General features: G+C 43.5%; 1 protein-coding gene across 1 annotated transcript in view; it reads right to left on the reverse strand.

The window, feature by feature from the left end:
- Nucleotides 1-249: 249 nt before the first annotated feature.
- The window catches only part of LOC121281970 (acidic mammalian chitinase-like), a 42,428-nt gene continuing 18,999 nt past the window's right edge, over nucleotides 250-23,678 (reverse strand). Inside the window, exons 7-13 of the mRNA XM_041195259.1 lie at nucleotides 19,036-19,201; nucleotides 17,086-17,210; nucleotides 13,186-13,309; nucleotides 12,876-13,058; nucleotides 7,436-7,552; nucleotides 6,841-6,976; nucleotides 250-500 (exon numbers count right to left, since the gene is read on the reverse strand). Of these exons, the coding sequence (XP_041051193.1) occupies nucleotides 250-500; nucleotides 6,841-6,976; nucleotides 7,436-7,552; nucleotides 12,876-13,058; nucleotides 13,186-13,309; nucleotides 17,086-17,210; nucleotides 19,036-19,201 (1,102 nt within the window). The remainder of the gene's footprint in view (nucleotides 501-6,840; nucleotides 6,977-7,435; nucleotides 7,553-12,875; nucleotides 13,059-13,185; nucleotides 13,310-17,085; nucleotides 17,211-19,035; nucleotides 19,202-23,678) is intronic.

Genomic DNA, 23,678 nt, shown 5'->3' on the forward strand with positions numbered 1-23,678 from the left:
GTGTGATTCTCCGCTAATTTATTTATTGATCACAAAATCAATTTGCTGATAAACAAGTAATTTATCACAATAATCAACTTGATAACATCAAAATACAGCTGTGGTTACTTCAGACACAATCTTACATTATTGCACTGAATTCTTGTTAATACAATGACAAACCAGCATAATAGCAAATTTGTTTTCATTTTACCTGCTTTAATTGCTCATTTATATTTTGAGCCAGTATATTTATTAACATTACATCAATTAAGGCCAATTGCAACAGTTACAATTTTCATCAAAAACCAAACTTTCAACACAAATCATATGGTGGGTTCGTCCAGAGTGACACTGGTAATATTTACTAAGATCAGCTGGGTCACTATAGAGCCCATCAGCCCTGCCTTGGCAAAATTCATTAACTATAGTTATAACAGTTGTTGTACCGCTGCTTGCTGAACTGGCATTGACAATAATGGTTGTGGGTGGTGATGTTGAAACTGGTGGTGACTCACATTCTTTAAAACAAAATATAAATAGTATTTTAATGATTTGGATTTTATTCTTTGATTAAGGCTTTCATTTACTTGTCAGACTCAGTTGCTTCCACAGATAATTACATTGCCACAACAGGATAAGCGACACAAAATATGATAATATGAGATTAAACTTCATATCAGGAAGTTCTCCTTCACAGCAATTTGCTATTGAGTAGCACTTTGAATGCAAAAAGTGCTGCATGGGGTTGGAAGGTAATAGTGTACAACAGTCGGAGAAAATTTGACTAGAGGCTGACACCATAATCAAAGAGGAAGGATTTGAGGGGACTCTGCTGAAGGATGGGACAAAGAAAGTTTTAGAGCTTGCTCTCAAGAGTATCGGGTCAAGTCAGGTGAAGACTCTGCCATTGTAGACGGAGCAGGGGAAGGAATAAAAGAGATGAGAGCTTGCAGAATAGAGCATGTTTTCTAACACACAGCCCTGAAGGAGGCTGCAGAGCAAGAATGGGTTGAGGTCGTGGAAGGAATATGAAAACCAGGTTGAGAACTTTGATTTTGCATTGACTTACTGACATCTTCTGCAAAAGTTATTTAAACCATCATTTGTCATTTTAAATCTCTACATTTTGGGAGTTTGACATTGCCATTATCTGCATCATATTTACATAAGAACATAACGTAAGAATATAAGAAATAGAAGCAGGAGTAGGCCATTTGGCCCTTCATGCCTGTGGTACCATATGGTATAATGGCTGATCTTGTACTTCAACTCCACCTTCCCAAGCTATCCCCATAAGTTTAATGGCCTTAATTCTCAAAAATTTACCAATCTTTATCTTGAATATACTCAATGGTTGATCATCCACAGCCCCATGGGTTAGAGAATTCCAAAGATTCAGAGCCCTCTTAGTGAAGAATTTTCTCCTCATCTCTGTCCTAAATAGCCAACCACTTATTCTGAGAATGTGACCCCTTGTTCTATATTTCCCAGCCAAGAGAAGCATTTTCTCAGCATCAGATCAAACCCTTATGAATTGTACAGGTTTCAAAGAAAGAACAAAGAAAGAAAAGTACAGCACAGGAACAGGCCCTTCGGCCCTCCAAGCCTGCGCCGAACATATTGCCTGTCAACTAAAACATTTTGCACTTCCGGGGTCTGTATCCCTCTATTCCCATCCTATTCATGTATTTATCAAGCTGCCTCTTAAACAGCACTATCGTACCTGCTTCCACCACCTCCTCTGGCAGCGAATTCCAGACACTCACTACCCTCTGTGTAAAAATCTTGCTCCACACATCTCCTCTAAAGTTTTCTCCTCTCAACTTAAATCTATGTACCCTAGTAATTGACTCTTCCACCCTGGGAAAAAGCTTCTGACTATCTACTCTGTCCATGCCACTCATAATTTTGTAAACTTCTATCAAGTCGCCCCTCAATCGCCGTCACTCTAGTGAGAACAATCCGAGTTTCTCCAACCTCTCCTCATAGCTAATAACCTCCAGACCAGGCAGCATCCTGGTAAACTTCCTCTGCACCCTCTCCAATACCTCCATATCCTTCTGGTAATGTGGTGACCAGAATTCCATGCAATATTCCAAGTGTGGCCTAACCAAGGTTCTATACAGCTGCAGCATGACTTCCCAGCTTTTATACTCAATACCCCTGCCACTTTCAGTGACCTGTGGACCTGTACACCCAGATCCCTCCGCCTGTCGATGCACTTAAAGGTTCTGCCATTTACTAGATAATTCCTGCCTGCATTACACCTTCCAAAATGCATTACCTCGCACTTGTCCGATTAAACTCCATCTGCCATTTCTCCGCCCAAGTCTCCAAACGATCTATACCCCGTTGTATCATTTGACAATCCTCTTCACTTTCTGCAACTCCTCCAACCTTAGTGTCATCTGCAAACTTACTAATTAGCCCAGTTACATTTATATATACTACAAACAGCAATGGTCCCAGCACTGATCCCTGCGGAACTCCACTAGTCACAGCTCTCCATTCAGAAAAGCACTGTTCCACTGCTACCCTCTGGTCTTCTATGACCAGTCTTGAGTTGCTAAACCTGTTCAAAACCTATCCAATTTAGCATGGTGGTAGTGCCACACAACACGATGGAGGGTATCCCCACTGTGAGGAGGGCTTGGTCTCCACAAGGACACTCCTACTGATATTATTATGGATAGATGAATCCACAGCACGCACGTTGGCAAGGATTAGGTCAAGTATGTTTTCTCTCTTGCTGGTTCCCTCACCACTTGCCACAGACCCAGTCTAGCAGCTATGTCCTTTAGGACTCAGCCAGCTTGGTCTGTGGTGGTGCTACCGAGCCACTTTTGGTGATGGACATTGAAGTCTCCCACCCAGAGTACATTCTATGCCCTTGCCAACCTTAACTCTTCCTCCAAGTGGTGTTCAACATGGAGGAGAACTGATTCATCAACTGAGGGGGTGCGGTACATGGTAATCAGCAGGAGGTTTCCTTGCAAATGTTTGGCCTGATGTCATGAGACTTCATGGGGACCAGAGTCTATGTTGATGTCTCCCAGGGCATCTCCCTCCCAATTGTATACCACCGTGCCAAGTATGTCCTGCTGTTGGGGCAGGACATACCCAGGGATGGTGATGGTGGTGTCTGGGACATGATCTGTAAAGTATGATTCCATGATTTTGATTATGTCAGGTTGTTGCTTGACTAGCCTGTGAGACAGCTCTCCAAATTCTGGCACTAGGCCCCAGATGTTGGAGAACTTTTCAGAGCCAGCAAGGCTAGTTTTGCCATTGTCTGGTGCCTAGGTCAAACCAGGCAGTGGTCTGTCCAGTTTCAATCCTCTTTATTGGCTTTTTAACCCAACAAGAAAGGAGGCACTGCTAGACTTGGTGCTTGGGAATGAGGTGGGCCAAATAGAGCAAGTGACAGTGGGGAAACATTTAGGGGAGAGTGATCATTGCACCATAAGGTTTAGTTTGATGGTGGAGAATGACATTGGTCAATCCAGGGTAAGAATAATCAACTGGCAGAGAGCGGACTTCAATGGGGCAAGAATGGAGCTGGACAAGAGAGGCTGGAACCCAAAGATGGCAGGAAATACAGTAGCTGAACAATGCGCTACCTTCAAAGAAGAGATGGCTTGGCACAGTCAAGGTGTGTTCCTTCAAAAGGGAAGGGTAGGACAAACAAATTCAGAGCTCCCTGGATGACAAAGGAGATAGAAATTAAGTTAAAGAAGAAAAAGTACACTTATGACAGGTGTCAGGTAGCAAATACTATTGAGAACCAAGCTGAATACAGAAGGTTCAGAAGGGATGTGAAAAAGCAAATATGAGAAGCAAAGAGGAATAATGAAAAAATAACTGGAAGCTGACATAAAAAAGAATCCCAAAGTCTTCTATAAACACATCAATAGGAAAAGGGTGGTAAAAGGAGGAGTCGGCCGATTAGGGACCAAAAAGGGGATTTACACATAGAGGCAAGAGGCATGGCTGAGGTGTCAAATAAATATTTTGCATCTGTCTTTACCTATGAGGCAGATGCTGCCCAGGCCATGGTGACAGAGGAAGAAACTCAGTCACTAGAAGGGTTTAAAATTGATAAGGACGAGGTACTTTATTTTGATAAGGCACCAGGACTGGATGAGATGCATCCAAGAATATTGAAGGAAGTGAAAGTGGAAATTGCAGAGACACTGGCCATTATCTTTCAATGTTCCCTGGATTTGGGGGAGATGCCAGAGGACTGGAGAACTGCAAACATTAAGTCCTTGTTCAAAAAAGTTTGCAAAGATCTGCCCTGCAATTACAGACCAGTCAGATTAACTTTGGTGCTGGAGGAACTTCTGGAAACAATTATTTGGGATAGAATTAATAGTCACATGGAAAAATATGGATTGATTCAGAAGAGTCAGCATGGATTTGTTAAAGAAAAATTGTTTCTAACTAACTTGCTGGAGTTTTTTGAAGAGGTAACAGATGGTTGATGGGGGCAAGGCTGTTGATATGGTATATGGGCTTCCAAAAGGCATTCGATACACAACAGATTTGTGAGGAAAGTTATAAGTCATGGAATAAAAGGGACAGTAGCAACGTGGATAAAAAATTGGCTAAGGGATAGGAAACAGTGAGTAATAGTTAATGGGTATTTTTTTGGGCTGGAAGAATGTTTGTAGAGGAGTTCTCCAGGGGTGAGTATTGGGACCCTTGCTTTTCATGATACATATAAATGATCTCGATCTTGGTGTGCAGCGGACAATTTCAAAATTTGAGGACAACACAAAACTTGGGAGAATTGTAGACTGTGAAGAGGACAATGTAGGACTTCAAAGAGACATTGACACATTGGTGGAGTAGGCGGATAGTTGGTAGGTGAAGTTCAATGTGAAGAAGTGTGGGGTGATGCACTTTGGTGCAAAGACCATGGAGCGACAGTGTAAAATAAAGAATACTGTTCTAAAAGGTGTGGAAGAGCAGAGAGACCTGGGCCTATATGTACATGAGTCAGTAAAGGTGGCAGGACAGGTAGAGACAGCTGTTTCTAAAGCTTACAGTATTCTAGGCTTTATTAACAGGGGCATAGAGTATCAGAGCAGGGAGGTTATGATGAACTTATATAAGGCACTGGTTAGACCTCAGCTGAAGTATTGTGTACAGTTCTGGCCATCACACTGTAGGAAGGATTTGAATGCACTGGAGAGAGTGCAGAAGAAGTTTACGAGAATAGTTCCAGGGATGAGACACATCATTAATGAGAAAAGATTGGAGAAGTTGGGACTATTTTCCTTGGAGAGAAGAAGGCTAAGAGGAGACTTGATAGAAGTTTTCAAAATCATGAGGGGTCTAGACAGAGTAAATGGATCATAAAGGGATCACGAACCCCAGAGGGCACAATTTTAAAGTGTTTTGCAAAAGAAGCAAATGTGAGGTGAGAAAAAACGTTTTCACACAGCGAGTGGTTCAGGTCTGGAATGCGCTGCCTGAAGTGTGATGGAGGCAGGTTCAACTGAGAGGACATAGGACGGTTATTTCAATAGAAACAATGTGCAGGGTTACGGAAATTAAAATGTTAAGTTAAAATGCTCAGAGAGCCAATGCTGACATGATGGGCTGAATGGCCTCCTTCCCTGCTGTAACAATTCTGTGATTCTATGATCCATGAAGAATATTGACCACACTTTCAACCTCCACACACAATTTACATTTTTGGTCTCTAATTGGCTTAGTTTTCCTTTTATCATTTATATATTGATTTTGAGTTTCCCTTGATTTTAATAATCAATCATTTTGATTCCCTCTCTTTGATTTCCTAATTTTCTTTTTAATTTCACTCACCCCTGCATTTACTATCCTCCTCAGGGCTTCTGTAGATTTGAACTCTTGGACTGGGATTTTCTGTGCCCGCTGGTGTTGGGCGTGTTCGGTGGTATGAGCGGACAATATGGCGAGAAGGCCAGAAACCAGTTTCATGACATTGTGAAACCAGTTTGCGATTGTCCGCTGAATCCATCGGTGGTGAGCCATGTTCCTGCCGCCGGACTCTGGGAACCTCATAGTAATACGTCAGCATCTCATTGTAAGGCCAGCCCGCCGGACTCAATCCCCTCCACCCTCCCCACTGCCGGATCATCTGCCCACGTCGATGTGTTTCACAACAGCATATATAAGACACGCACTTGGTGGGCTGCACTTTGCTTGAGTCTTCGAGACTTGTTTGCCTCCCTTGCTTTGGTCAGCACCTCAGCACTTGGTCCGCGCCAGGATTCACGGACAGCACCACATCACTTTTAGGGGAGCTCATGCGGAGGTCTCTACCTACCAGTCAGCCATATCTGGGTGGCTTTTCAACAGCTGCAGGGCAAGGTCTTGCCTGGGGAAGGGTGAGAAATGGCCTTAGGCTACAGGACAAGGGCTGTACTGGGGAAGGGGGGTACCCCAGAGTGTGTGTGGGGGCATGTGTTGATCTGTGCAAGTGGACTCAAGATGGTGAAGGCTTTGTAACAGGAAATAAGTGTAGGCATAAGGTTTGTTAACATATTGGACCTTGTAGCAAAAAATCAAGTTTAGTTGGGCTACATATAATCATTTATTTCCTTTCAGTTAAGACCATTGGAGGTCTGCCTGAAGATGGGTCCTTGGCTTATTGTCAGCTTCACTCTGAGCCCTTTGCCCTTGGCAGTTTTTTGTCAGTGCTGGTTTGCCATTGCCTAACATTCTCAGGGGCAGGGCAAGGAGGCAGCTCTCTAGTCTACCTCGCCTTGGGAATGGGAAACCAACCCACACAGTTTGCATTAATCTGAACCACATGCTCGCCATCTAGCCAATGGAACCATCAGGCCCTCTATAATAATTTATACAAACCATCAATGCTAAGGAGTGTCTTCAATGTGCTGATCAAAGGGTAAACTCCTTGACTGCATTTAGTTCCACTGAAATCATCCAGATCTACAGTCCACACCATGGCACCTCCAAAGCTGTTATCTTTCAGCCACTGAGTCTACAGGTAAAAAGGTACAAAAAATACCATTAAAAAGCATTAAATAAAATGAGCATTTTATTGGAGACCCTAATGCTTTTCCTTCTAAAAATAATTATATTGGTTGATAAATATATTGGCCCTCCTATACATCTGAAAAGTACTCAGTTGCTAAGCATACAGGAGAGATAAAAGGAATTGGAGATCCTTGATATGTTTACATTGCTTTGAGATTCCTGGATCTCCTGTAGAAGAGGCAGAGTGACTTCTTTAAAAATTGGAGTCTTAAGGAACCAGTTTCCAAGCTGATGATTGAGAAAAGCACTATCAGTTTAGCCTTATTAACAAATAAAACTATTTAATGGTGATCTGTGTTGATCTCGGCTGGTACTGAACTGTAACTTGAATATTCATGGCATATATAGGAAATTATATATGAAATTATATATGAAATGATGGACACAGATTAATAGCACATACTTTGGTTATAAAGCTCTGCTGATTGTCATATCCAACCCACTGATTACCCTTGAATGCATAAGGAACCTTCTGGTCTTCAATCACTTCTGAGGTAGCAATTTTCAAAAAGGTACAGATCTGCCAATCAAAATCAATAAGCATTGTTAACATAGAGAACAAAGGAATCTTGCTATGCCTTCGTTTCAGTCCCATTTATATTCAGTATTTAGTCAACAACTATTGTTAATTAATAAAATATATTTAATTGTAACAACAGCTATTACAAAAAATTAAAGGGATATTGAATATTTAATGGGTTTGGTATTAGATTTTTAACACTAACAATAATAATCAACCACAAAGGGATGGGGGATTTATCATCTTATCTAGTCTTTTTTAAGGTTATATCCTGTAAAATGTGTGAACTGTCATACTCTATCGTACAAAAATTATCATTTTTGTGCCTTTCTAATAAATATTGTTACAGAGAGGGCAGCAGGGAGCTGGTTGAATCCCTGTTCCCTTCCCAACTGTGATTTGTAAGCTTTTGAGAGGAAGATGTGTGTTGTGTGCTTTTTAACCCCTGAGGGTGTTGACAATCTGAATACCCAGCAACAAGCTTCTGGTTGTGGGCGGAAATAAGGAAAGAGGATTGTTTATTAAGACTGACCCCGGAATCTAACGCTACAGCACTCACTCACACTGTCACACACATAAACACACTCAAGGAGAGTACAGTTGAAGAGAATAGTGCAATTTTACAGGTTAAGGGCAGCTTATATTTCACGTGGTTGCCTTATTCTGGAAAACATGCATTGCAGGCCTGGTGAAGAAGCCATCTTCTCTCCTGAAGATAAAAGCAAAGAACTGCGGATGCTGGAAATCCAAAACAATAACAAAAACAGAAATACCTGGACAAACTCAGAAGGTCTGGCAGCATCGGTGGAGAAGAGCACAGTTGACATTCATAAGCTTATATTTCACCCTTTTCCTATTTTTACTTGGTTCTGTTGAAGGGTCATGAGGACTCGAAACGTCAACTGTGCTCTTCTCCACCGATGACCTGCTGAGTTTTTCCTGGTATTTCTGTTTTTATTTTTGTTCTCTCCTGAAGGGTTGTTCAGGCGAATTCAAAGCTGAAGTCATAAGCCAAAATTGTTTCAGGATTCTCTCGAAGGGATGCACTTTCAAAGTTAGTTGCTTGTAGTCTCATTACCAGGAGGCCAGTTTGCTATATTGGTGGACCTGAAAAGGAACAGGCTTGGAGACCTTACAGTGTTACAGCCTCTGATTCTTTTCAGGCATAGGCATTACTGTCCTTTCTGCTCCATCTGCTTCCCTGTAGACAGCATTTAGAGATTAAATGGGACAAACATGGTTCCCTCACAATGTGACTCCTCACAATTGCAATTTTTTTTCCAAATATGGTGATGGTCGTAGGCTGATTTGGCACATCCTGGTTTATTGTTTCCAGACATTCACCCTGGGGTGTTTAAGAAATCAACTTTTTTGTTTCAAAACCGACCCATTCTATTTGAGACAAAAACAAAAACAAAAATTGCTGGAAAAACTCAGCAGGTCTGACAGCATCTGTGGAGAGGAAGACAGAGTTAACGTTTCGAGTCTGTATGACCCTTCTTCAGAACTAAAGAGAAATAGAAATGTGGTGAAATATAAGCTGTTGAAGGCGGGTGGGACAGGTGGAGCTGGATAGAGAACTAGTGATAGGTGGAGGCAAAAAAGAGGTTGCCAAAGATGTTATGGACAAAAGGACAAAGGGGTGTTGTCGGTGGTGATATTATTTAAAGGATGTGCTAATGGTGACATTAGGAAGCAGGACGAGCAAGGTACAGATAGCCCTAGTGGGGGTGGGGTGGGGGGAAGGGATCGAAATAGGCTAAAAGGTGGAGACAAAACAATGGATGGAAATAAATTAAAAAATAGTAATCGAAATAGGTGGGAAAAGAAAAATATATTTTAAAAATATGTAAATTATTAGAAAAAAGGGGGATCGGAAAGGAGGTGGGGATGGAGGACAGAGTTCATGGTCTGAAGTTGTTGAACTCAATATTCAGTCCGGAAGGCTGTAAAGTGCCTAGTCGGAAGCTGAGGTGCTGTTCCTCCAGTTTGCGTTGAGCTTCACTGGAAAAATGCAGCAAGCCAAGGATGGACATGTGGGCATGAGAGCAGGGTGGAGTGTTGAAATGGCAAGTGACAGGGAGGTCTGAGTAATGCTTGCAGACAGACTGAAGGTTTGCTTTTATCCATTCTATTTGAGAATGGTTTTTTATGGTCTCAGGATGGGTGTAGTTGACGTCTCTTAGTCTGGAATGTATCCCTTTGTCCTTGTGAGACAGTGAGGCAGTTTTCTGATACATAAGCCAAGCCCTCTTACCTTTGGTGGCCATCTTTGCAGCACATTGTCCACTTTTTAAAAGAAACATCAACTTCAAAGAGTCCACACTGAATAAAGTTCAGATCTTAAAAGTTAGGAATATGATATATCTTCACTAGGCATTATAATATCTTATATATTGGGATATATATATTATCACATATATAGAGATGCTACATTTACTTTATTATAATGTGTTATGCCAGTGCAGGCATGAAGATATTACAATTTAAAAAAAAACATTTTCCTTCTGAAATTGACTAAGATGGCTGCTGAGGGGTCACTTGATCTTTGCAACTTCAACAGTCCAGTTAGCTTTCAGGAAAGTTCCAAATTTGATTATAATAGGCAGGGCTCTTCCTTGCATGGACATGCCTAAACAGCACTCTTCTGTGGAATTTCACACTTGCTATGTCAATGTTTATTCCAAAAACAGGGACAATAAACTCCCAAACTCTCTGACTCCAGGAATGCCATGCAACAAAGGAGACCCATCGAGACTGATTATCTTAAATTAAGTGCCAAGACTATTATCTACCTTCTACTGTACATCAATGGCTTTTGACCATGTGACTGAAACTTCTTCACTATGAAAGGCCATACTCTGCCTTCCACCATGTATCACTGGCCATTTGCCATGTGATTGAAATTGCTCTCTGATTTTGAAGTCCTTTTGTCCAAAAACTGAGAGACTGTGGACTCTGCAGAACACCAGCAACATCATCTCAGTTGCAACAAGACCTGTGAACCTTAAAGCCTTTTAAAAGCCTTCTCCAATCTGTTTCAAACAGTTCTGAGCTCATCTGTAGGAAACAGCACCTCTGGTTACAACAGTTGTTAGGGCCTGCCCACATGACCTGCTGAACAGTCTTTACCCGGGAGGAATCCTGCAGTTAATCTGGGTTTGACCCAGCCATCTAAACTTACCTGAAATTCAGTTCCAAGGTGGGAAATGCTCCCTTCTTCACTGAACTGTCAGAGGCATGTGAACTGCTAACCATTCTGTTTGGCTTTAATATTTCAAGAAGTGCACTACTGTATTAAATTGTATCTTTCCTGGGTGTGTTGGTTGTGTGATTAATATATTGATCAACCTTTCTAGAGTTAGTGTGTGAATTAATAATCCTTCCTGTTGAAATCCAGTCTGCTGCTGTTGACTTTTAAATTGACTGCACACTAACAGGGGTTCGAGAACACTCACCAGTCTGATCAAAATTAAACAACAGTGTCAAAGACAGAAAGGAAAGGGCATTGGGAGTTTCAGTCTATCTTTCCCCCATCTGTAACACATGCGTTCTGTAGAGTATGAAAACACAAGTGGAATGAAATAGAAAGTGCAGAAATATGACTAGTGCTGTTTATGGGACTGAATAGAGATATTAAGACCAATTTTCTGCTTCCACACATCTGCTGGGGACCATCACATGATAGGGAAACTTTGCCCTCGCTTCCCCATAACGGGTTATCATTTCATTTTGGAAAATTAGACTTGAGTAGTTAAATATTTTTTATTAAAATCATGCATCGTGCTTGTGACACAGGTTGGTTCTGCTCCATTGGTGACAATCTGAGCCCAGCGTCAGGGCTTAAGCACTTGTGCATTACTGAGGGGCTGCCATGTTGAGCATTACTGAGGGGCTGCCAAGTTGAGCATTACTGAGGGGCTGCCCTGTTGAGCATTACTGAGGGGCTGCCATGTTGTTGGACGTTCTGGTCTTTAATGAGATGTTCAGCCAGCTCTGTTGGTTCAGATCATCTGGCAAAGTTGGAAGAAGACAAAGCAGTTACTGTTCTCTCATGACCTGATATTCCAAAGAACAGCATCACTGCAGCAGGTTACCTGGACATTTGTGGCATTGCTGGGATCTTGCTGTGTGCTAAATCAGGGGAACCTCTTAGCTTCAGAGGCTCCCTCCCACATTATAAAGATCCATGGATCCCCTGTAACATAAGCCACCCTGTCTCTTCCCTCTTCACAATGGTGGGCCCAGGCTTGCTGCTCAATCCATTTTTTATTTACAATTTCAAACGCTTGGAGGTAGGGCACCTCCATCTTTAAGTGCCTCCTCTCTCTCTTATCTGAAAGGGCAGCCTGCACGTCTTCAGGACTGGAGGGCCTCCTATTGGCGCTCCAGCTTTGAGACTTTGACCATCACTTTAATTGGATGGTGAGCTTGATGTTTGGCTATAATTAGCCCAACCAGGAGAAAACCCCAGCTGGGCGATGTTCCCCACTTAGAGCTAAATACTACCAGGGAGGGGGGGGGGTGGGCAGATGGCACATGCACCCTTCATGCCAGCCTGCCCCACAGACTTAAAGCATTGCAGGCAGGCTAAGCAAGGGCTGCGTGGGACTTTCGCCCCTCACTGGGGAGAAAGCCCTGCTCTCAGGACCTGCCGGCCAATCCTTTATCAGCCTAGAGTATGTTAGTGGGCACTGCTAGGGCTGCAAGAGGAGGAGGGAGAAGCTGGGAGAGGGGTTAGCGCTGCGGGTAGGTAGGAAGAAAAGGGTGGAATCCTAATTAGAGGGTGTGCCCACCCACCTCGCCCTGATCGGCAAAGGACAGCCCCCGAACACAGAACTCTCCCCTTCCTTCCCACTCTTTGAAAAGATTGTTGAAAAGATTGGGCTGCCCACTCCTGCCCGACTGCCCATGCCAAAGGGTTTCTGGGAGGGTCAGTGAATTTTCAGGGTCAATTGACTTGGTAACAAGGCTAATTGGCCTTTGATTATTTATTGAAATATGGCAGGCAGGCTGCTGATTTCGGGGGAGGAGCTCAGGTGTGTGTTGGAAGGTGGCATTGCTGGGATCTTGCTGTGTGGTAAATCAGGGCTTCTCAACTTCTTAGCTTTAGACCCAACCCCCACAGCTGGCGGGACACATAAAATGCAGCCTCTTGTCTGGGGTCCTGACCCCCATTTGACTCTGACACCAGCATTTGGAAGCCTGTGGTGGAAATCCTGGCCTACCTTTCTACGCAATTCGATCCTGAACACTTTCAACTTAAGAAAAACTTCAGAGAATTGATCATGGGCTAAATAAATAACATTTGCTGAAAAATTACCTCATAGTAGGCCCAGAATCCAGCCTCCCTGGTTAATTGGCCAGCTTGACCAGCTCCAGATACCGGAGCTCCAACACCTGTTTGGGAAGTGCTAAGGGTGAAGCTACGTCCGTATGTTGGAAATCCAACAATTAGCTTATCTGCTGGGATACCACCGTCTCTCCAGTATCTTACAGCATAGTCCTGCAAAATAATTTAACTTGATAGCTTTATTGAGGTTTTGCAAACTAAAAAAATGTTCTGTTCTGACTGATCAGTAAAATATTACAGCAATAATGAAGAACGTTGAGATATAGTTTCACATACTTACAACATTAAAGTAGATAAATTTTCCTTGGTCAGCAGAGCCATGATACAGAGGGCTATTGTGTCCAGTGACGTTATCCCAGGCCCCATGAAAATCATATGTCATCACACAGATAAAGTCTAGATATCTGTTGGAAGAAAGTCACTGCATGAAGCAATACAATGCAAAGTTCTTTTTAATCATTAATTATAATAATAATTATAAATTTTACTAGGTCAGTGGTTCCAACAGACTGATTACTAGTCAAAGCTCCAGGTTTGATCCTATCCTTTGACGATTGGAGCAAAGACAACTCTTGATGACAGTATCTCATTAGGCCACCAGATGGCAGTGTTCACTAGGTTGGAGAAGAGTATCTCAGACAATGGGAAATATCAAGCGGCCTCATTCTCCACTGTCCAGCCTCCATGTTGCTTCATTCAGAGAATCACAGGGAATCTGGACAGCAGTTACAGCTAAAGCAGAGGAGTGTGACGTTGAGAAGTGTGGCATACTGGGACTAAACCAGAACTAAGATAAAAATAACTAACATAGGGCTAAAAATTGGCATGCGCTGTTTTTAGGTGGACGTGTCAATTTGCAAACTCCCTGTACCTGCTGAGGTGCAGGTAAGCAGCATTTAAATTTGGTGTTGTCTTCTCAGGTACCTGGTTGTAGCCTTGGGCTGAGTGGGTCCTGTGTTGTGGCTGTCTGAATGCTCAGCAGGGGCAAACATCTGCACTATTACAAAACACCTGCTGCAGTCAGCCCTTTTCTTCCTGAAGGCAGTCTGTCCCTCTTAAAGGCAAATACTTCGCTGAATTACAGGGAGCTGTTGCTGAATATTATTGCTGCAATGGTAAACAGTCTAGAGGAAGGGCTGCCGGTTCATGAATGCAGCACTGGAGTCCTTAGTGGAGGAGTTGAACAAGGGGAGAGGGTGTTACAGTTCCCCAGGGATGAGGAGACCCTCATGGACCACCCTTCAAAGGGAATGGGAGCAGGTCACCAGGGAGGTCAATCCCTGGTGTCTTGCCGAGAGGGACCGGCCTCATCGGAGTGAATGCGTCCTCCCATGACAGCTCCTAGCCTGTAACACTAGTCTCTCAGGCTGCTCAATGCACCAAACCTCGTTTATTCACCCATCTTCAGTCCCTGGCACTCAGGACTCATGCCTAACATCCAGACACTCCACGTCCACCATCTCAAACGTTCCAGTGATGCCTGTCTCATCCCCAGCTCCAGCTGCTTTCCCATCACCCCAACTATTCAGCGTTGGGAGATACATCACTCAAACACAGTTCTACACAATGGCTGATATTTGGCCTTGTCCTCTTGCAGGACAAAGCACCTGAATCTGTTGATTCCAATGGAGGAGAACATTCTGTGCATCATGGGGGTTGGCTGCGATGGAGACTGTGGCATTTCCATAGCTGAGAATATGATAAATGATGGCATGTTCCTGCCTTTTGCCCCCTCTCAACTTCGAGGTCAGCCTTGTCCTGCTATCTGGCAATGGTGAGCGGGCTGCAGGTTATGAGCTCATTAACATTTCGCTTTCCATCCTGTCCCCACCCCAAACTGTCTCTTCTAATTTTCAACTTTCAGACACCTAAGAGCTGTCACGTGCCCAGACTCATTAGCCCCAGGTGGAAGAGAGAGAGCCACCCTATCACCTCTGCTGAAGATGCCCTGTCAGTTGACCTGACACTCACAGCCACCAGCTCAGACACTGGCACTGTACTGCTACCCCAAAAGCTTGGAGAGAGTTGGGGTCTGCACGTGGTGAGTCGCTGTGCATCAGTGGGCTGCAGTTGTGCCAGGCAGGAAGGATGGTCCATGTGCCAGCTCGTCAGAGGGCAAGGTCACAGACAGGTTCTGCTGCAGAGGACTGGAACAGGGCCCTTGACATGTGACACACAGGAGAACACCGATGGATGTTCACACTGAGAAGCTGGGTGCATAGGCTGACCTCCAATGCAGCTTCTTCTCACTGTCAAGGGGAATGGACAAGCCTGGCTGCAACTTGGCAGAGAGCATTGTGTGCTGTTTACCCTCTTGGCAGCCCCGGCTCCATCTCCCCTGCTGTTTTGCGGAACCAGAGGCAGTGCCGCTGAAATCCCCATATCTGTTGGGGCGTGTGTCCATACAGGTCCCCCAATCCTCTGTCCTCCCCACGAGGACACAGCAACACTCTTTGCCAAATCCAGTAAAGCACCACAAAGACACTAGAGAACTTCTGGAGCACAATGGCTGGAGATATTCCATATAACTTTATCTGAAAATTGGGTACCCGGCCCTTTCAGAAATGCCAGTACAACACATCCACCATCACTGCACCCCCCACCCCAGCCTGTTCTTTGCTGATTGGCAAGTGAATATATACCTATATAGTCCAAATTTGAAAGTTGAGTGCCACATTAGCCGGTAGGTTCCTAATTTTGCACCCAGTATCCCATATATTGTACAGAATGCTGTGCTATTTCTGCTTCATGTTAAATTTCATTTAGGAATGTGTGACTGGTGCTGCTGGCTGTGAGCTAGGCAATAGTATAGGAGGTATTGTTCAAACTGGTCACTTGCTTGAAGCCTTGATGATATGCATAACGTCGGGTAAGAAGCTTTGCAAAAAGTCATAAAAAAGGCCATCATTGGGAGGAAGGAAGAGATCCACCTCAAAAGATTGAAAATCTGCATCATTCAAAAACATTAGGTGTTTTTCAGATGGCAAAGGAAACTCCTTCAATTGTGTTATTTATTTATTGCCCATCCCTAGTTGCCCTTGAGAAGGTGGTGGTGAGCTGCCTTATTGAACCGCTGCAGTCCCTGTGGTGTAGGTACACCCACAGTGCTGTTGGGGAGGGAGTTTCAGGACTTTTACCCAGCGACAGTGAAGGAACGGTGATAAATTTCCAAGTCAGGCTGGTGAGTGACTTGGAGGGGAACTTCCAAGTGGTGGTGTTCCCATGTATCTGCTGCCCTTTTCCTTCTAGATGGTAGTGGTCATGGGTTTGGAAGATATTATCAAAGGAGCATTGATGAGTTCCTGCAGTGCATCTTGTATATGGTACACACTGCTGCTACTGTGTGTTGATAGTGGAGGGAGTGGATATTCAAGATGGAGGATGGGAGCCGATCAAGGGGGCTGCTTTTCCTAAATGGTGTTGAGCTTTCTGAATGTTATTGCAGCTGCGCTTATCCAAGCAGAGGATCTCATCACAATTCTGACTTGTGCCTTGTAGATGCTAGACAGGGTTTGGAGAGTCAGGAGGTGAGTTACTCGCCAGAGGATTCCTAGCCTCTAACCTGCTCTTGTGATTGTAGTATTATATTGCTAGCCCAGTTCATGTTCTGGTCAATGGTAACCCCAGGATGTTGATAACATAGATTGTCGGTTGTTGGATATGATCATTGTCTGTCACTTGTATGGCTCGAATGTTCCTTGCCCATTATCAGCCCAAGCCTTAATGTTGTCCAGGTCATGCTGAATCTGGACACTGAGAAGTCCTTAATGGAGCTGAACGTTGTGTGATCATCAGTGAACATCCCCACTTCTGACCTTATGATGGAAGGAAAGTCATTGATAAAGCAGCTGAAGATGTTTGGGCTTAGGACACTACCTTGAGGAACACCCGCAGTGATGTCCTGGAGCTGAGATGATTGACCTCCAACAACCACTAACATCTTCCCTTGTGTTACGTATGACTCCAACCAGGGGAGAGTTCTCCCCCTGACTCCCATTGACTCCAGTTTTGAGTTTTGAGTTTTGCCCCCTGCTCCTTACTGTCACATTCCTTCAAATGCTGCTTTGATGTCAAGGATGGTCACTCTCACCTCACCTCTTATTCACAATATATTAAATAATCCATAGTGAAAGCATTTCCCAAAGGTCATAAAATCAATCTTTTGACCAGTTTCACTTACCTTGAAATCTCAGCTATTTCATATCCAGCATCGATGGTCTCTTTACCAGCAGCAACTGCAGCTGTAAGCAAGAGTCTGTTCTTCCCTGTAGATTCTGCCTCTGATTTAAAGGCTTCTAGCAATTCCTACAAATAATGAGTACATTTTGATTTTTAATGATGATAAACGTCATTCAGAATATAATTACTGTAGCCACAGCTCCTGTGGTATTCTGTCTGTCTTAACTTGCTGTCATTGGATATAAATAGACTTATTGTATATGATAGTGTGTGTACTTCCCTGTGAAGGTGCTGTCTAAGGAGGCCTGTGGGGTTCCTGCAGTGCATCTTGTAGACGGTACACACTGCTGCTACAATGCATCAGTGGTGGAGGGAGTGAATGTATGTGGATGGGGTGCCAATCAAGCAGTTAGCTTTGTCCTGGATGATGTCAAGTTACTTAAGTGTTGTTGGAGTTGCCCTCATCCAGGTAAGTGGGGAGCATTCCATCACACTCCTAACTTGTGCCTTCTAGGTGGTGGGCAGGGTTTGGGGAGTCAGGAGGTGAGTTACTCGCTGCAGGATTCCCAGCCTCTGATCTGTTCTTGTAGCCACAGTATTTAAATGGCTAGTCCAGTTCAGTTTCTGGTCAATGGTAACCCCCAGGATATTGATATTGGGGGATTCAGCAATAGCAATGCCACTGAATGTCAAGGGGCGATGGTTAGATTCTCTCTTGTTGGAGATGGTCATTGCCTGACAGTTGTGTGGCATGAATGTTACTTGCCACTTGTCAGCCCAAGTCTGGATATTGTCCAGGTCTTGCTGCATTTGGATATGGACTGCTTCAGTATCTGAGGAGTCGCAAATGGTGTTGAACATTGTGCAATCATCATCGAATGTCCTCACTTCTGACCTTATGATGGAGCGAAGGTCATTGATGAAGTAGCTGAAGATGGTTGGGCCTAGGGCACTACCCTGAGGAGCTCCTGCAGTGATGTCCTGGAACTGAGATGATTGACCTCCATAATATAAATTAATAGCAAAACACTGCAAATACTGGAAATTTGAAAAAAAAAACAGAAAATGCTGGAAAAGATCCAACAACCGCAACCATCTTCCTTTGTGCTGGATATGACTCCAATCAGCAGAGAGATTTTCCCTTGCCTCTCATTGACTCCAGTTTTGCTAGGGCTCCTTGATGCCACACTTGGTGAAATGCTGCCTTGATGTCAAGGGCAGTCACTCTCACCTCACATCGGGAGTTCAGCTCTTTTGCCCATGTTTGAACCAAGGCTGAAATGAGGTCAGGAGCTGAGTGGCCCTGGCGGAACCCAAACTGGGCATCAGTGAGCAGGTTATTGCTAAGCAAGTGCCGCTTGATAGCGCTGTTGATGACCTGTTCCATCACTTAACTAATGATGAAGAGTAGACTGATGGGGCAATAATTGGCCAGGTTGGATTTGTCCTGCTTTGTGTGTACAGGGCATACCTGGGCAAGTTTCCATATTGCAGGGTAGATGTCTGTGTTGTAGCTGTACTGGAACAGCTTGGCTAGGGGCACGGCAAGTTCTGGAGTATAAGTCTACAGTACTATTGCCGGAATATTGTCAGGCCCCATAGAACTCAATTTTAGATTCCTCACTTTCACCTGAGAGTTCTGAGGAGAGATCATTGACCTGAAATGTTAACTCTGTTTCCCGCCCTGCAGATGCTGCCAGACCTGGTCAATGTTTCCAGCAGTTTCTATTTTAACTTCAGATTTCCAATGTTCACAGTATTTTGCTCTTGGGAATGCATGATTGATTTTCAGGTCTCCCAAGCTGACTTGCAGTTGTTTTGATGTACCACATGATTTAAAGCTTTTAGCAGAACTATAATCTTGTCTTAATGAAAGAAATATGAGATTTTGTTGCTGAAGTAACTGTCTTCTATAACGTTATACTAGAGATGATAGTTTTAGACCTTTCACCTTAACCAGGACTGTGAAACGGCTTTTGTCTTCCGGTGGACTGTCTCGAGAGCCGGGATACTCCCAGTCCAAGTCTAAACCATCAAACCTGTGGTTCCGCAGAAAGGTGATTGCAGAAGTGATGAATGTTGTTCTTGTTTGCTGCGTAGCTACCACACCAGTAAATCTAATCACGGGGACAGTTTAGAAGTAGAGAAAGGATTAAATTCATAAATATCCTTTGGAGAACTGATGGCACATTTATTTCTGACCAGTTGATCCTCATAATAAACTCCACTGTTTAACTGTTGAATTCCTGCTCAGAACAGCTCAGAGAAATTTAGAATTAAAGCTTCCCCTAGGAATATTGTCCTATGTTCTGACATTTCTATCATTGCACCAAAATTTTTACTGAATAATTTTATACTTAAGCATGCATAATTTTACATAATTGAAGGTGTGCAGTGGTAAATCTGTACCTAGGATTTATTTTACATTACGTTATGGGGATAAGATTCTGGTATATGGGAACCTGAACTTACTCACATACCCTGGTTTCAACATGAAGTGACACAGTGGTTTCAGAATTGTGTTGTTGATTCCCAGTTTGTTACAATCTGGTTTGGTATAGTCAAAATTTAAAAATAAATTCAAATACCTAATTTTAACCAACAGAAATACGTCACCAGATTTCACTTTCTACAAAAAGACAAACTGTATTGTATAAAAGACTTAGACAAAACAAGCACAATTAACTTAACAATATGGCTTACTTTCAGGATTACTTTCTATTACCCCCAAGAATCCTCTGAGAAAACGCTTCAAATCCTAAAGTGATATCATTTTGCAGGGGCCACACTTAAATATGCCTTGGAGATTGTTCCTCAGCTCCAGATATTCTCAGCGGCAAAACTTTCTTTTTCCCTCCCTTGATTGTGGATGTCTCAGTCCTTTGTTCTGGTTACTTTTCCAAAACCTCCAAACTAATCTGCTGGTTCTTTTCTTGTTCAATAAGACGCTGTGTGGTCTATAGTAGATTATCCCACTAGCTTCAAGCCAGGCAATATTCCAGCTTCTGTTCCTCACAAGATTTAAACAGTGATTAAGCCTCACCTACCTTCCACAACCCTTAAAAGGAACATTTAAGTGTAATAGACTCCAAGCTGCTTTAATTGCAGTTAACCCATTTTTTTTATACTGTTAATCTTTAAGTCCTAAGGCTAAGAAAACACATGAACCATGAACTAGATATTTGTAACAAGTTTTTTTTTCATTTATTACAGGCTTTGCTGGAAAAGCCCTATTAATTGCCCATCCTTAACTGCCTCGAGAAACTAGTGCTGAGCAACGTTCATGAACCGCTGCAGTCTAATCACTCGCAGAGTGCTGTTAGGTAGGGGACTCCATGATTTTAACCCTGCAAAGATGAAGGAACAATGATACCGTTCCAAGGCAGGATACTATGTGACTTGGAAGGGAGCGTCTTTCTATTTTTGTTCATGGGGTGTGGACATCGCTTGCTTGGCAACCATTTATGATCCATCCCTATTGGTCCTCGAGAAGGTGGTGGTGAGCTTGCAGATAGTGTTGCTCTCTTGAGTCTGCTGTTTTTCTAGGTGGCAGAGATCACAGGTTTGCGAAATGCTGTTGAAGACACCTTGACAAGTTGCTGCAGTGGCTGTCTAGCCTCCAATGTTGTGGTCATTTGTTTGCTGTTTGTGAACTTTGTAGAAAGGAGAAGGTGAATGAATGGCTTGCCATGGAATTGTACAGGGCCCCAGGCAGCTCAGAAGCAAGAGGTATGATGGACATACAATAAGGTAAGATGGTACAGGGACACTATGCCCATTGCCATCCTGCCTGTCCATCCTTAGGCCAATTGGCTATTTAAGGACCACTTAAGGGTCTCTTCCTGCCACTACTGGTAAAATGCCAGCGGTAGGTGGGCACTTTGGCATGTGGAGAGAGTGCCTGGTATACCCTGGTGGTCTCCCTGTGGACTTGGGTAGGGGGGTGCCCCTCCCGGCACTGTGTGGCCCTTGGAAGTCCCTCCCAGTGGCAAGTGCCACTCCCACTGGGGGACCCTCATGTTCATGATAACCCCCAAGGCCCCCCTTGCCAGTGCCTGCCTGGTTGGCCCTGGTGAGCCCTGACATCACTAACCTGCACTTGCCTTGAAGTCAGAATGTGGTGAGTTCCAGTCCCACCATAGAAACTTAAGCATATAATCTAGACTGATACTTCACTGCAATACTGAGGGAGTGCTGCACTGTCAGAGGTGCTGACTTGCCAATGAGACATTAATTCAAGGCCTCGTCTGACCACTCAGGTGGATGTAAAAGATTCAATAACACTATTTTGATAATAGTGAGGGGTTCTGCCCAGTGTCCTGGTCATTTTGTATCCCTTATCTCTCAACAAAAATCAATAAAACAGGTTATCTGGTTAACTTGCTGTGTGCAAATTGGCTCCAGCATTTGCTATATTACATCAGTAGGAGCATTTCACAAACCCTTCATTGGTTGCAAAGCACTTTGGGGTGTCCTGATGTTGTGGTAGATGTTTTATAAATGGAAACTCTTTCGTGGAGAACACTCTACCCCTCCTGTTTTCCTTTCATGTAGTATTAAAGTCAGTAATTGCACATTTTTAGTCCTGCCGAAGTCAATGGGCTTTTGCTACAGTTTCTGGCCCTGCCCCCACCCCCACCCCCACCCCCCCACTCCCCCCACCCCTCCCTTGGCAGGGCCAGAAAATCCTGCCCATCGAGTCCAAAACTGCACACAATCTAAAACTGGAAGACAGGAATTACAATCGTGGAACAGGCACTTTTAATTGGTCTTGGCAGTAATAAGTTAATAAAGAACCAGGTTCTAACTCATAAATGGCAAATTTTTGCATTGATATAAGGAAATTCTTCTACACATAAAAAGTAATCAAACTTTGGAATAGGTTTTCAGGGAGAGGGAAAAAAATAAAGAATTTCTATTTTTATAGCGCCTTTCACATCCTAATGAAGTTGTTTCTAACTGGAGTCACTATTTTAGTTTAAGGTATGCTAGACATGAAATATTACAATCATTTAAGCAGCCACCAGATGTTCCAAAGGGGGACTTAATGGTCTTTCTGTAAGAATATATGAAGAATGACCTTCTTCATCTTTCATGATCTTTTGCACTTTGAAAGTACGAAGAAAGTGTTGGGTGAAAATTCTCCATTAACTAACTGGACAGATGGTTCTCCCTCTCCCATTCACATGGTCAGTGACAGATGGTGTACACAGAATTCTTGATGATCGAAAGTTTGTAATTTTTCAAAATGGCCCTTCAGAGCTAACGGCATCTCACAGCAATTCCATAAATGTCACTGTTCTGCAGATGCCAGCTGGAAAACCAAAAGCCTGGAGTTAAGTTCTTGCGAAAGTCACCATATGATTTGGACTGTCTATTTGCTGGAGCAATCTACATTTCTCAGCTTTGTCAAGCCAAGCAGGCATGAGAACATTACGAACTTTAAAAAATCTGTCTGCCCTTTTTAAAGGCTGTGTTTGCAGCTAACACCATGCACACCCAGTTGTATGCTGAGGGTCAGCCCAGGTTAACAGCCACCATCTTTATATGGGGCAATGTGCAGCAGGCTGCATGTGTGGCCGCCATCTTTATAGGGGGCAACGTGCAGCAGGGCGCATGTGTGGCTGCCATCTTTATAGGGGGCAACATGCAGCAGGGCGCATGTGTGGCCACCATCTTTATAGGGGGCAACGTGCGACATGAGCCCAGCTTGTTTACTTTAAGAACTATGAAGCATGCAGCAAAATAAAGTGGCTGTCAGTACTTTACAAAATCAAAATTAGTTCTGCAACATTATTAACTCATTGATTCTTCTTAAACTGAAGAGATTTGAGAATTTGACATGTATGTAGACGTTTTAAGGCAGGATTCTGCCTCTTTCCAAAACTGCTAGAATTAGTGAGCTCAGTATAACATTGCACCAGTGTTCTTTCCTGTGTTGACTGAATCTTTCGGATCACTGAATATTTGTCAATATGTATTCGCAATGCTTATAAATTGTGAGAGGGCAGAAATCATTAAAGTGAGATGAAGCATTGGTGTTTATTAATGCTTCTGGATTGTCCATGTCACTCCTCGTAAAATATCACAACACTATCCAAATGTCAATAAAATGCTTGTGGGACACATAGAATCCACAAGCTAAGAGCATATTGTAATAACCAAGTTAGAAAGCAAAATGAGTTGGTGGTGTTCAGGGTAAACTGATATGTACACATCATCGATTTCGGTGCATGCGTGGACCTGTGTGCACGCGCAGACGGGTATCGTTGGCCATCTTGTACGGCCATATTGCATTGGCAGGAGACATGGTGCTTTTTAAAAGAGGACCTGTTGATCTTTAAGATGGCTGACACAGGCCACCTGACATTTGAAACTGCAAGTTGGCCAAGCTTCTGGGAACTTCTAAAAGGTGGATTACAATGAACATGTCCAGACCACATTCTCATGGAAAGCCGCATCTGCTTTGGTTTGGACTTACCCCAAAATAACAAGGACAATAAGGCCTCAGACTTTGTCTACAGGACTACGAGGTAACAAAGGAGAGCTAATGAAACTGATTCTTCACAAGGGGAGTGCTAAGGACCCCTATAC

This window comes from Carcharodon carcharias, chromosome 9 (assembly GCF_017639515.1).
Source record: "Carcharodon carcharias isolate sCarCar2 chromosome 9, sCarCar2.pri, whole genome shotgun sequence".
Lineage (NCBI taxonomy): Eukaryota > Metazoa > Chordata > Chondrichthyes > Lamniformes > Lamnidae > Carcharodon > Carcharodon carcharias.